Raw genomic sequence first — 15,223 nt, forward strand, 5'->3', positions numbered from 1 at the left:
GGACGAAAGCCCCCCCGGACATTAGCCCCCCCGGACAAAAGCCCCTTCATTATAAATTTAGCTGGTATACTTTATATAAATATATTTTGAAAAACAAAAACTGTATATATACTGCTGTTTTTATCTCTGAAATTTGTAATATACTGCAAATATTGATAATCAAAGAAATGCCTACAAAACATGTTGCTCTGTGTTGTAATTTTAATTTGAGGAATGATTAAAATCAAAGAAACAATATAAAAACAATTTCTACCTGTGCAAACATGGAAATTTCACTGTTGATACACATGAAGCCATTAATGATATATTTCCTTCGAGGAGAATACAACATCAATGAAAAACCTACCAAACACCTGTGTAACAGCTTATTGTTTATGTAACAGTAAAATCAATGAAAAACCTACCAAACACCTGTGTAACAGCTTATTGTTTATGTAACAGTTCAAGTAGTTGTTTACATTGCAGAAGCCACTGGTGACTGAAGTCACTTACATATATATGTAGCACTTAATATAACCACTGCTAAAACATATATTGTAATTTAAAAAAAAAATGAATAAATAAAAACATAAAAAATAAAAAAAATAAATATAATTTTTTTTATGAAGGGGCTTTTGTCCACTTTTTGATTAGTGTGAAGGGGCTAATGTCCGGGGGGGCTTTTGTCCTAGGGGCTAATGTCCGGGGGGGCTTTTGTCCGTACCTCTGACTTTGTACATCACAGTCCAGAAGCTTCTATAGATAATAAATATCACACAAATATTTTACTTGTGTGGAGTCAGTTATGAATTCATTTATACACAAAATGTAGATATATATTGCAAATATATGATCAGGCACATTCTAACAATATTAATTACTCTCACCGCTTCACAAGTTAGGACTCCTCAGAAACAATTTGTATACTGTAATACATAAAGGAGAACAGGACAAATAATGCCAATATCCATACTTGTCTGCAAGTTTATTTTCATCTAAAACTGTCAAGTAACGAAGAAATCAAAATGAGAATAAACATGAAATGTTAATTTTGGTGAGTGACCTTGACATTTGGTTGATAATGAAATTATTTAGAGTGTCCTTGTGTAAATATACCAAGGCTATTACGTACGTTTCTTCAAAATTGAAATAAGTGTCCCGAGTGATGTAAAAATATCCTGTTGAAAATGCTATTATGAAAAACTGTGAAACAAAACAAATGACAAAATACACCTCAAGTTGCATAGAAATAATGACATATCTGATGATACCCTGAATGGCCTGCCATGTTCAACTATACACAAAATATTGATCTTGTGTGAATACCTCTAATTTCAGGTATACCCATCTTGGAAAATACATGCTTGAGTGGTATTTCTTTGAATCCTTGATCTACATCAATCAGTGTGGCAGTCAGGGGTCAACATGATAGGTCATTTTTGTCTGTTTATACATAACATACCTCCATTCATTACAGATGTCAACATGCATTATCATAGCTGACCGATCTGGTAGTTTCAATGCCATTTTTTCAATAATGGTTTTAATATATATATCCAATCACTATATGGCTTATATCATATAAAGAGAACCAAGTTGAAGAGTTCCTTTGCAAGTAAAGTAAAATATCAGACTTATTATCATGCCAAAGATCATACAAACATTGACTTTAGATTGAAATTTCTGAACATTGAAATTTCTTTGGTACTTAACAAGAGAAGCAAAAAACCTGAACATGTCAAGTTCAAATCTCATCATGAATTATTCATTTCAGCTCACCTATTGCTGACTAAAATTCAAATTTCTTAGGACTCATCTCATGAATTTGAAATCAAATGGGAACTTGTATAATATCCTATATATAACTTAAAATTTCATTAAAAAATATCACAGCTAGAATGTGGTGATGACTATAATTACACAAAGATAATACTTCTAATTAAATTCTCAAACCACTTTACATGTAGTCTGACCTATCACTTCACAGTTTAGCGACTTTACTTCTTGTCAATCCTTTATTTTTAAAATGGAGAAAAGTCAGGAGAAAATTTATCTGCAAGTATATTCTACTACACACATATGATATATTTAATACAGGTATATACAATGAGCAAATTCCATTTACAACAACAAAGACTTCCCATTGTATAGAAGTGTATGCGGATCCAAAGTGTCTTGAATAAATAGTTTGTCAGTCAAAACTGTATAATAAATAATATCACCGACACCATCATGTAGAAATTAAAGCAACCAAATATGTAATCCAACTCGATATGAAAGTTAGAATCTGTATTCGAAAGCAATGGTTACCTTAACAAGGTTCATATAAATTTTATGTCACAAGCTATATCAATATATAGTGTTAAACCATTCAACTGATTTTTTCAGATCTATTTATTAAAGACTGCACTTATTGCTACACTGAAGTGTATAACTGATGTAGATATTCAATAATTAACCTCCCCACCTTGTATTGAGGGACATTCCAGATGTTTACCCTTAATTTAGACAAATCAAATGTAGATAATTTAAAAAGCCCAAATTTGAGCTGGAAAGAAAGAGTCACTTTTATTAACTGTCAGTAATGCGGAGCATTTTAGTGACTTTTATTTACTGTCAGTAATATATAATGAGGAGGCATTTTAGTGCTGTCAGTAATGAGGAGACTCCTTAGTGACTTTTATTAACTGTCAGTAATGAGGAGAGACTCCTTAGTGACTTTTATTAACTGTCAGTAACGAGAAGGCTTCTTATAGTGACTTTTATCAACTGTCAGTAATGAGAAGGCTTGGTGACTTTTATTAACTGTCAGTAATGAGAAGGCTTAGTGACTTATATTAACTGTCAGTAATGAGGAGGCTCGAGCTCCTTAGCATCTTTTATCAATTGTTGGTATATAGAAGTTCCTAATAACAATTAAGCAGACAGTCATATGATAGTATAATGTCATTGTCATAGTGTTAACTTTGGCAGGAAGGAATGACAGCTAGCACTTAGTATTTCCACACTATTATCAGAGAGTATTCATTACTACAGCTACAAAACAATAGTGTTACAGACAATCTAGACAAAAGAGTGTTGTGATATTGTAACCACACAACCAATCGATCTGTCATAGTAACATCACTCAACAGTAAACAATAAAGAAAATGAAAGACTGGAACCTTGTGCATGGTTTAAACTTTGACCTGACGATTCTATAAACACATCCTTAAGTATATATAGGATACACATCAACTTAATAACAACTGCATTGTTTTAACATACTCATTAATTACCATACATAGAACAGATGAACTCACCCAGTTTCTTTATACAGTAATACCCTGAATATCAGGAAAAAACACTATATCAAGATCACAACAATATTATAAATATTTCCTTTACATTTACTACAACTTTTGCATTGAATGATTTTTCTCATAGTAAATAGTTTCATCTTACAATCAAAGGACTGCCAATGCAATCCAAGTCAACTGTTATATTTCGTAATAATTACAACCAAGCAATATATCTGTGACAAAGACTGCCAAGTATTTAATACCCGTGACAAACTCTGCTATCTTGGATTTTTATATCTGTTACAACAAATATCAATGTGAAATATAAGTATTCCAATAACCTGGATTTTAAAATTGCTATTGCTTTTTGAAGATATATTTATACCATTGTATGCTTTATTTAACAGCACTATATATTGGAATCAGAACTTATGACACAAGTTTTAGAACCATTCATCTCTTGACACCAGTACCACTCAAGTCAAGACACAACTATCACTTGTCTCCTGACCCATGAGTGTAAAATTTGGGCTGAAAACTCTAATAAAATTATACATCTGCTTGTTGCATTGCTCTACAGCTCTATTTGGATTGATTAGAGAACAGAAATTAATGAAGAGCAGTTCTCCACCTGCTGCCGTGGTCTTCGTACGCCATTAAAATCTGATATGGTGAAATAATGTTCATGGCTGTATAGTATAGGCATGACTGTTCACTGATAATACCTCTCTTATCAAATTCATTTCTCTTGTATTCTATGACCCTGGCTGTTCACTGCTACAGTTTTCTTGGTGTGTAGATATAGTTGTAGTCCAGTGTTACGTTCCTGTCACAGTCCTGTTGGAGTGTAGATATAGTTATGGTCCAGTGTTATGTTTCTGTCACAGTCCTGTTGGAGTGTAGATATAGTTATGGTCCAGTGTTATGTTTCTGTCACAGTCCTGTTTGAGTGTAGATACAGTTGTAGTCCAGTGTTACGTTTCTGTTGCCGTACAGTCCTTTGTAACTTCCTCTTTACTTGTCACCAAACCTGTAAATGTTGAATGTTACAATGAATGATATATCATATGTGGATTACTTTTGTGATACAATATTAACATAAGCAATACATAAATCATCACTTTTGTGATACAATATTAACATAAGCAATACATAAATCATCACTTTTGTGATACAATATTAACATAAGCAATACATAAATCATCACTTTTGTGATACAATATTAACATAAGCAATACATAAATCATCATGTGAAACAGGCTTTAGTAAGATCAGTAGACAACTGAAATCTGCAAACAACAAAAGGCCCTTGCATGAATTGGGTCCTAATATAACAGTCATAAGACTTTCATTACTGTTTACTACTTTGCTAAAAATTAAAAAAAATGTAGTAGTAAAAGTAATACATGAAGGATAATAGAAAAGCCCCCACATAACCTAATATACATAATGGGATATTTTTGCTGTAGTATTATAATGCTCTACAGTAGAGGTGTCTGTTAAAGCCGCCAGAACGCCCCAAATTATATTTCTAAATAAACTAATTTTCCCCATGTATAATGCATATGCTTACAGGAAGGTATCATCACCCAAGTATAATGTATGCTTACAGGAAGGTATCACCCATGTATAATGTATGCTTACAGGAAGGTATCACCCATGTATAATGTATGCTAATTACAGGAAAGTATCACCCATGTATAATGTACGTTTACAGGAAGGTATCACCCATGTATAATGTATGCTAATTACAGGAAGATATCACCCATGTATAATGTATGCTAATTACAGGAAGGTATCACCCATGTATAATGTATGCTAATTACAGGAAGGTATCACCCATGTATAATGTATACTAATTACAGGAAGGTATCACCCATGTATAATGTACACTTACAGGAAGGTATCACCCATGTATAATGTATGCTTACAGGAAGGTATCACCCATGTATAATGTACAATTACAGGAAGGTATCACCCATGTATAATGTATGCTAATTACAGGAAGGTATGATCACCCATGTATAATGTACACTTACAGGAAGGTATCACCAAAGTATAATGTATGCTAATTACAGGAAGGTATCACCCATGTATAATGTATGCTAATTACAGGAAGGTTTCACCCATGTATAATGTACGCTGACAGGAAGGTATCACCCATGTATAATGTACACTTACAGGAAGGTATCACCCAAGTATAATGTATGCTAATTACAGGAAGGTATCATCACCCAAGTATAATGTATGCTAATTACAGGAAGGTATCACCCATGTATAATGTATGCTAATTACAGGAAGGTATCACCCATGTATAATGTATGCTTACAGGAAGGTATCATTACTCATGCATGTATAATGTATGCTATCACCCAAGTATAATGTATGCTTACAGGAAGGTATCACCCATGTATAAATTATTATTAATGTATGCTAATTACAGGAAGGTATCATTACTCATGTACAATGTAAACTTACAGGAAGGTATCACCCAAGTATAATGTATGCTAATTACAGGAAGGTATCATCACCCAAGTATAATGTACGCTTACAGGAAGGTATCACCCATGTATAATGTACGCTTACAGGAAGGTATCACCCATGATTAATGTATGCTAATTACAGGAAGGTATCACCCATGTATAATGTACGCTTACAGGAAGGTATCACCCATGCATAATGTATGCTAATTACAGGAAGGTATCACCCATGTATAATGTATGCTAATTACAGGAAAGTATCACCCAAGTATAATGTATGCTAATTACAGGAAGGTATCACCCATGTATAATGTATGCTAATTACAGGAAAGTATCACCCAAGTATAATGTACGCTTACAGGAAGGTATCACCCAAGTATAATGTATGCTTATTACAGGAAGGTATCACCCATGTATAATGTATGCTTACAGGAAGGTAAGTTTAAGTTGGATCCACTTTTCACATCTGCTAACATTGCATCCAGTTCTTTCTCAAAATTATCGTCACTGGCATTTGAGTTTTCTCCTGAAAAATAGGAAAGACAGTAAAATGCATATGACATATAGCATTGATTCTTGCAGTAAATTAAAATGTTAACATTAATTATAACCACGTGTGTATCGAATCTGTTATTGCTAATGATAATCTTCTATAAACAAGTTATGGAAGATATAAATTATTAGCATAAATATATGATTAAAATAAGTATACCTGATCACCCGGTATTATTACTATATATATATACATTCCACCCTGAAATTACCGGAATTGTTATTAGCCCACCCTAAAGTGTTACTTTATACCCTAAACTGAATTGTTACTATATACCCTAATCTGAATTGTTACTATATGCCTATACCCTACCATGAAGTGTTACCCCATCCTGAAGTGTTACTATAGCTATATACTCCCCCCTGAAGTGTTACTATATACCCCATGGTCACCATGAAGTGTAACTTTATACCTTAACCTGAAGTGTTACTATATACCGAACCCTAAAGTGTTACTATGGAGTGTTACTACTGTGGTACACAGTATTACTTTATATAATCCACTCTGAAGTGTTACTATATATAATCCACTCCAAAGTGTTACTATACATAATCCACTCTGAAGTGTTACTATACATAATCCACTCCAACATGTTACTATACATAATCCACTCTGAAGTGTTAAATATAATCCACCCTGAAGTGTTTCTATATATAATCTACCCTGATCATGGAAGTCTTACAATATATATATGATCCACCCTGAAGTGTTTCTATATATATACATGTATAATCCACCAGGAAGTGTTTCTATATATAATCTACCCTGATCATGGAAGTCTTACAATATATGATCCACCCTGGAGTGTTACTACTGTAGTACACAGTATTACTTTATAAAATGGTATATAGTTACTATATATAATTCACCCTGGAGGATGGCCACGTTGGCCGAGTGGTTAAGGTGTCCCAACATTCTATCACTAGCCCTTCACCTCTGGGTTGCGAGCTCGAAACCTATGTGGGGCAGTTGCCAGGTACTGACTGTAGGCTGGTGGTTTTTCTCCGGGTACTTCGGCTTTTCTCCACCTCCAAAACCTGGCACATCCTCAAATGACCCTGGCTGTTAATAGGACGTTAAACAAAAACAAACACAAACCACCCTGAAGTGTTACTACCGTGCATGTGGTACAGTGTTACTTTATATTGTCGACCCTGAAGTGTTATTATACCCCACCCTGAAGTGTTACTGCTACATTGCAGTTAGTATATACTAACCAGTATTAACTGAGCCCTCCTTTCCTCCAGTCGAGTCTACATCCAAATTTTCCAGAGCACTAGCTAATTCTTGTGTTAATCCATTGAATGATAAATCAGTGTAAAAATCAGGGTTGTTGATAGGTAAACCTGGTCCATCTTTTTGAGTGTCACAACCATTGGTTTTCAACCCTTTACTGGGAGCATCAAGCCTTGTCCAATCACGATCATTTTCGTAACTCCCTATACCAGAGTCCTTCTCTTGTTTGAGTTTATCACAAGGTAAACTTTTAGACAAAGTGTGAATGCCTCGAGAATCCTCACTCATATCATCACTTTTCTTTCCATTCTGTTCAGTTTGATCACAATATGAAACATCTAACTCTGGTATACTTTTGTCAGCTACACTATCAACGTTACCAGAGTTATCTCCCTTACTCACATCATCTATTGCACAATCAAGATGGCCAGAAGCCTCGTCACTCTGTTTACTAATATCACAGACACTATCACTTGTCTGCACAACAGCAGACTTGTTCACCCCCATATCACTATTGCTAGGAGTGACACACTCGTTAACAGTCTCCACCTCACTATTGCTGGGAGTGACACACTCGTTAACACTGGACTTACTTTCTCCTCTGTCAGATGTTGTATTTCCATGTGTCACTATATCATGTGATTCCACATCCTTACATGACTTACTGTCAGAATCTAAACCAGATTTCTGTACATTTTCCTGGAATGTTACTTCTCCATTTTCCTTTGTGTCTGGTGTGACTATTTCCCCGATGATGTGACTAACACTTTCTGCCTGTATACTGAGGCTAACATCAGAAGGACTTGTGATGTTTTTGGATGAGAGTCCCTGAGACACGACATGTGTTCCATTACTGATGTTTGAGATCAGGTCGTTGGTATCGGAGGGGGACAGGACAGTGTCCAGTCGGGAGGAAGCAGAGTGACCAGCACTCATGCTTGCATTGGGAAGGGGAAGTTGAGGTGGCCCTGCCACACGTGAAACTGTGAACAGTTTTTTAGCTTTGACTGTGCAGTACTGTGGACTGAGTAGAAGTTCTGCTGGAGGAGCTGCTGCCTTTGCCAAGGTTTTATTGGAAGGCAGAACAGCTCCATCCTCATCATCACTACTTGGCAAATCCTCTGGCTTTACATGTGGAGAGTCCAGCGTTTTTTGAGCTGCTTTGTCCTCCATCACAAGGAGCATTGGACGCTTTATTTTATCAAATGATGCAATGGTTTGGGCATCCTCCTTGGCAGACTCTGCTGGCTCAATGATAGAGTCTGATCGGCCAGGTCGAGTGTCCTCCTTGATAGTCCTCTCCAGGTTGAGTCTCTCCTCCTCGGTTCGTTTACGTGCCAGGCCCTGATTTCTTTCCAGAAAATTACCGATGTCTTGTTGCAGTCGCCTCTGTTGTTCCGCAAAATCCTTCATTCCCTACAAAAGATGTTTACATCATGCTTTAATTTTTGCATTAATGAAGAAATCATGCATCAATTTATTGACCATTCAAGGAAAACCTCAGGTGGATAGAACTAGTTGACAGCAATGTATGTTGTTGATGTATTATTGTGAATATTGTCAGTCTGAGAGGAAAAAAAGTGTATCTTCCAATACTCATGGTGAGACTCCTTCCTTGATATCTATACATGATACATACAGACACCTAGTCCTTCCTACTTACCGACTCTCGCTTGGTGTCACGGTCCATGTCCAGTCTAGTGACTGTCTCGTTGACTTTGAGAGCCAGAGAGAGGGCCATTAAGCCAGCTGTCTTAATCTCATTCTCCCTAAGGTCGAGTCTGAGTAGGCGTGGACTGTCAGCTATCACCTCAGCTAAGGCTACAGCACCTGTACAATACACCAGCACACAGAAATTATTTTTCTGCCATCAAGACAACTTCTTACATAATGCAATCGCTAGTTTAATATAAATTTTTTATCTCAGAAACGACAGTATCTAATTTCTGGGTTAAGGTATTTTATGAATAAAAAGGTACCAGTTCTTGGGAAAAAAACATGATTGATAGGCTTTATTCAAGATTAATAAGAGGTTTCTACTACATTTGTATTAAATTCTACAAGCAAAACTAAAAATTCAACTATTACTGTTTCCAAAACTAGAGATCCAAGAGGAATATTGGTATCCCACAAATGAATGATCTTCATTGGTTCTATTTAAGACTTATCTTTTTCTCTATTTTAATCATTCAATAACAATGGGGAAATAAAAATGAAATATATTTAAAGAGAACTACATTGTAATAGGAATTTTCTGTTAAATAAAATAAAGATTCGTTACTTTAACTATCAAAATATAAGATGGCTGCCTGTCCACTATGTTTTTTCCAGATCAGACTAAAAATTGAATGGGCACTACTAACTAAGTTTGAGAAATATCCTTCCAGTATTTTTCAGGAAATAGCAAGAACAAACTTCAACAATCTAAATCAAAGATGACAGTCTGTCAGCCATTTTGTTTCACAGATCAGATTTAAAATTAAAAAGACACAACTAAGAACCACAGGGAACCTACAGATTAAGTTTAAGGAATATCCTTTCAGTACTTCTCAGGAAATTAGCAAGAACAAACTTCAACTGTCAAATTCAAAGATGACAGTCTATCAATTTTGTTTCACGGATCAGATTCAAAATTGAAAGAGCACAACTAGGAACAAAGGGGAACCTAAACGGGGGGTACTTATGAAGTTAAGTTTGGAAATATCCTTCCATTACTTCTCAAGAAATAGAAATAATAAGGACTGTTTACAGACAGACAGACCACAGATAAAGAGTTTTGAATAGCCCACCATCTGATGATGCTATATGTTGTAATAGTGGCCATCTTGGATTTGACCAAATTAGCAAAAGATTTTCAGAAGTTTCAAATGCTCCTTTTTCAATATTGCACCAGTCTTCATTCTGAATATCGAGTGACCTTCACCTTCACATGTAACCTTGGTACCCTGTAGACCTATCCGCAGTAGAGACTTGGACTTCAGAAGGCCATCCTTCATATGGTGGATTCCCTCATTGGTGACATTGTTATGGCCAAGATTTATTGTCTCCACACTATCAGTGGTAGCCTGAAACAAAAAAGATCACTCTCAAATATCATAACCCTACTAAATCTAACATCAAAATTCAAAAACATTTCTTAAAATAAAGTGTATAAAAGATGGATGAAATCAACAATTTCCCCTGGCTTTGCAGCAAGGCATCTCCTATGATACAAATCCCTTTGCTATTCAACATTGACCAATACCCCAAAAAGATGGTATGGATTGATAACTGTGAACAAGAGTTTGAAGTAACGTAACAATTTGATAATCAACAAAGTTGGTAGAGCATGGACAATGAACATCTATTGATAGTAACAATGGCTACAATTTCGATCCTACATGGCTGAAACCTGTCATGATCTGGTACAAAGAATGATGATTGTTAGTCAATTTTCAGGACAATCAGGCAATTAATTAAGTCTGTTGAGCATGGCCTTTAAAAAAATCTATTTACATTAACCCTTTACGTACTCATTCAAATTTCGCAGTCGCTACCGGAAGTGAATGCTGGGTAGGTCATTTGTGTATTGGAGTGTATGGCTATCACATCAGACGTCGATAAAACGATCTTTTACTGTTGTGTGATGCCTAATATTAAATGAAGTTTATCATATGGAACGAGTTCTGAGTACGGAAATTCTTTTACCCAATTTTTCCTTTGAAATACGGCAAAATCACCAGGCAGAATCGCGGGGAAATGACATGTTGATCGGCACATGTGTCACATGTGTGCAAGTAATCTTGCAGCCAAAACATCGTTTTTTTCGTTGTGTAAAAATATTTTACGTATTTCTTACTTATTTTGATGATAAACGTTACTCAATTATATATATTCTATCGTTTTTAATAGCTTTATTGTGTTTAACACCTCCACAATCTCGCAGAAAAGGAAAGTAAATTTGAGGCCGCCATTTTGTAGCTATGTAAACAACCCGGCATGAACCGGCAGAATTATTTGAAATAGACAATCTTAACGAATGAATATGCTTCTGGTACGTAAAATAATTCATCAAAACAATATTTACATTGCTTCTTATTTCTTAAAAACATAATTTCTGTGTCAATTCCTTCGTATGACTATGCTGAACCAGCAAGTAATATCAACATCTTTTACGATGTTTTCCGACGATTTGAGTCGTCACAAAGGATGGAAGACATGTTAATTGCGACGTTTGTAGTCGTCATGAAGGATACAAGAGCACGTTTTTGTGACGTGTGTAGTCGTCGTGAGTACGGAAAGAGTTAACAGTAACCTCAATCTTGACCCCCTGGTGGTTAAAATACAGTGTGCATGTGCAGTGTGCATTAGATGCTGATGGTTGTGAATAAGAGTATGAAGTTTGAGGAAAATTGGATCGTTATTGAAGTTTGTAGAGTGAGGACAAGGACCACAAAAATATATCTATAGTAGACCTCAGTTTTGACCCAGGGTGGTTGAAACTCAAACTCTTACAAGAGATGATGGGTGTGAGTAAGTGTTTGAAATTTCATGATGAATGGATCATTAATGAAGTCTGTAGAGAAGACGTATAAAATCTATTTATAGTAAGACTTGCCTAATTTTTGACCCCAGGTGGTTGAAACACAAATTCATAGATGAGATGATGAAAGTGAGCAAATGTATGACGTATCAGGGCAATTTGATCATTAATGAAGTCAGTAGAGTGAGGACATTCTTTGGTTACATACAGAAGTACGTACAAGCTATTCCTATATCCCCTAGCTGACTTGTTGCGACGGAATAATAAGACCAGGTTTACAAAAGATGAAATGCCTTAACAAATACCAGCATTGATGTTTAGATCTAGATTCTGTAACATGGTAAAACTATGTTAGAAGATTCAAAATCCCAACTTACCATTGCTTTGCCCACAGCTGTCATGGCATTGTAGGTGATCTGGTTATTCCATAATACAAGTGTCTGTAGGCCAGTACCTTGGTTTTGCTCACAAAGACCATCACACACATGACTCGCTCCAATATCCTGTAATAAGAGATTTAGTTATTCCATAACACAAGCACCTACAGGCCAGTATTCTTAAAGTTCTGATCACACAGATCGTCACACATATGGCCTTCTCCAATATCCTGTAAATAGAATATGTGTATGTTACTAACTGTAGGTGATGTTACTAACTGTATGTGTATGTGTATGTTTCTAACTGTATGTGTATGTGTATGTTTCTAACTGTATGTGTTGTTACTAACTGTACCTGTATGTGTATGTATGTTACTAGCTGTACATATAGGGGTATGTTACTAACTGTATGTGTTGTTACTAACAGTACCTGTAGGTGTATGTTACTAACTGTACCTGTAGGTATATGTTACTAGATGTAGCTGTAGGGATATGTTACTTACTAACTGTACCTGTAGGTGTATGTTACAACTGTATGTGTTACTAACTGTACCTGTATGTGTATGTTACTAACTGTACCTGTATGTGTATGTTACTAACTGTACCTGTATGTGTATGTTACTAACTGTACCTGTATGTTACTAACTGTATGTGTATGTTACTAACTGTATCTGTATGTGTATGTTACTAACTGTATGTGTTACTAACTACCTGTATGTGTTGTTACTAACTACCTGTATGTGTATGTTACTAACTGTAGGTGTTGTTACTAACTGTACCTGTATGGATATGTTACTAACTGTAAGTGTTGCTACTAATTGTACCAGTAGTTATTGGGCACTAATTGTACATGTTTGTGTTTGTTACTAATTGTACCTTAGTGTATATGTTACCACCTGTACCTGTTGGTGTATGTTACTAACTACAGGTGTATGTTACTAGCTGTATGTGTTGTTACTAACTGTACATGTAGGTGTATGTTACTAACTGTATGTGTTACTAACTGTACCTGTATGTGTATGTTACCAACTGTATGTGTTGTTACTAACTCTATCTGTAGGTTACTAACTGTATGTGTTACTAACTGTACCTGTATGTTACTAACTGTATGTGTTACTAACGGTACCTGTATGTGTATGCTACTAAATGTATGTGTTGTTACTAACTGTACCTGTATGTGTTACTAACTGTACCTGTATGTGTTACTAACTGTACCTGTATGTGTATGTTACTAACTGTAGGTGTTGTTACTAACTGTACCTGTATGTGAATGTTACTACTGTACCTGTAGTGATATGTTACTAACTGTAAGTGTTGCTACTAATTGTACCAGTATTTATTGGGCACTAATTGTACATGTGTGTGTTTGTTACTAATTGTACCTTAGTGTATATGTTACCACTTGTACCTGTTGGTGTATGTTACTAGCTATAGGTGTTGTAACTAATTGTAACCGTAGTTAATGAGCACTAATTGCACCTGTAAGTGTATTTTACTTATACACTTAGGTGTATGTTACTAATTGTACCTGAAGGCATATGTTATTAATCAAATCTGAAGTTGGGGTAGTTATAATTATTATACCTGGAGGTGGTTGTTATTATTATTATACCTGGAGGTGGTTGTTCCTGATATCCAGCAGCTGAAGTTTGTGGTTGTACTTAAGCAGGTTTCCTAGTTGTATCCCATCACTGGGCATCAAACGGTTGTCAGCCAAGAACAACTCCATCAAGATCTCATTCATCTTCAAGGCAGCCACTGAATTAAACAAGACAGTTCATATTGTTACCTTATACAGCAAGAGGCCCGTCTGCCTAGATGACGTTGCTTTTAAACTAACATTTAAAACATTTCATCGTTGTGACCTTGAATGTAGATCGGGTATATTCATTTTACTGACAAGTCAACAAAAGCCCTTGCCATGTTGCTATATATATATATATCCCACATAATCATCAAGAAGCCATCTCCGTCCATAACGTCATGGAAGAATCCATACATTATACATGTACTATGATGTGACTCTTGTTTATTTTCATCTACATTTTTGCTGGGCTAATAGAAATGTAAATACCAGTATAAAAAACAATTGTTAGCCAGAATTTATTTCATTTGATCATGAACCTAAAAATCAACACTCCAATAACAGTTAGGGTTATTATACAAAATCAAATTTGTCTTTGAACTTTGGAACCAAATGACCTGACCCTGTGACCTTGATCTTTGGTCAGTTAATTTACTATTTGATTTTTTATTCTGAGCAACTCTTCTTCATAAAGTCATAACAAAATGTTCATTAGACATGAAAAGATTAAAATTTTGCCTTGACCTTTGACCCAGTGACCTCTAGATCAGTTGACTCTTTAATTCTGTGCAAATTTGATTATGTTATAAAAAAAATTCATTTCAAAGGTACAAAATTTGGTTGGTTTACTCCTTGTTATACAATATTTGACCTCAAACTTGGGCCTGGTCACCTTGTTGGGTTACAATATTGTTACATTGCTTATCAATGTAATGATGTGTCAAGGCCATTGAGGTCATAAACTGTCTGCCACATATTATCTTGACCAATCAGATGTTATGTTGCATGGATTATAAAAACTATTGGAACGCCATGATGAAATTCGATATAATATCAATTAAGAAAGATTATAAATACAAGATATCAGATTGTGAAATTTCAATTTTCATTTATACGGAACAAAGCACAGTGAATTGATATTTTTATGAGTGCGTATTTAGAACAGTAATCTCAAATTAAATACTGTTGATATTACCACATTGTAACATGA

At 35.2% G+C, this 15,223-nt stretch overlaps 1 protein-coding gene across 1 annotated transcript in view; it reads right to left on the reverse strand.

The window, feature by feature from the left end:
- The window catches only part of LOC117322694, a 36,861-nt gene that overhangs the window by 15,821 nt on the left and 5,817 nt on the right, over positions 1 to 15,223 (reverse strand). The window contains exons 7-13 of the mRNA XM_033877632.1: positions 14,041 to 14,186; positions 12,429 to 12,554; positions 10,453 to 10,594; positions 9,193 to 9,359; positions 7,511 to 8,945; positions 6,171 to 6,266; positions 4,239 to 4,290 (exon numbers count right to left, since the gene is read on the reverse strand). Of these exons, the coding sequence (XP_033733523.1) occupies positions 4,239 to 4,290; positions 6,171 to 6,266; positions 7,511 to 8,945; positions 9,193 to 9,359; positions 10,453 to 10,594; positions 12,429 to 12,554; positions 14,041 to 14,186 (2,164 nt within the window). The remainder of the gene's footprint in view (positions 1 to 4,238; positions 4,291 to 6,170; positions 6,267 to 7,510; positions 8,946 to 9,192; positions 9,360 to 10,452; positions 10,595 to 12,428; positions 12,555 to 14,040; positions 14,187 to 15,223) is intronic.

This window comes from Pecten maximus, chromosome 3 (assembly GCF_902652985.1).
Source record: "Pecten maximus chromosome 3, xPecMax1.1, whole genome shotgun sequence".
In the NCBI taxonomy this organism is placed as follows: domain Eukaryota; kingdom Metazoa; phylum Mollusca; class Bivalvia; order Pectinida; family Pectinidae; genus Pecten; species Pecten maximus.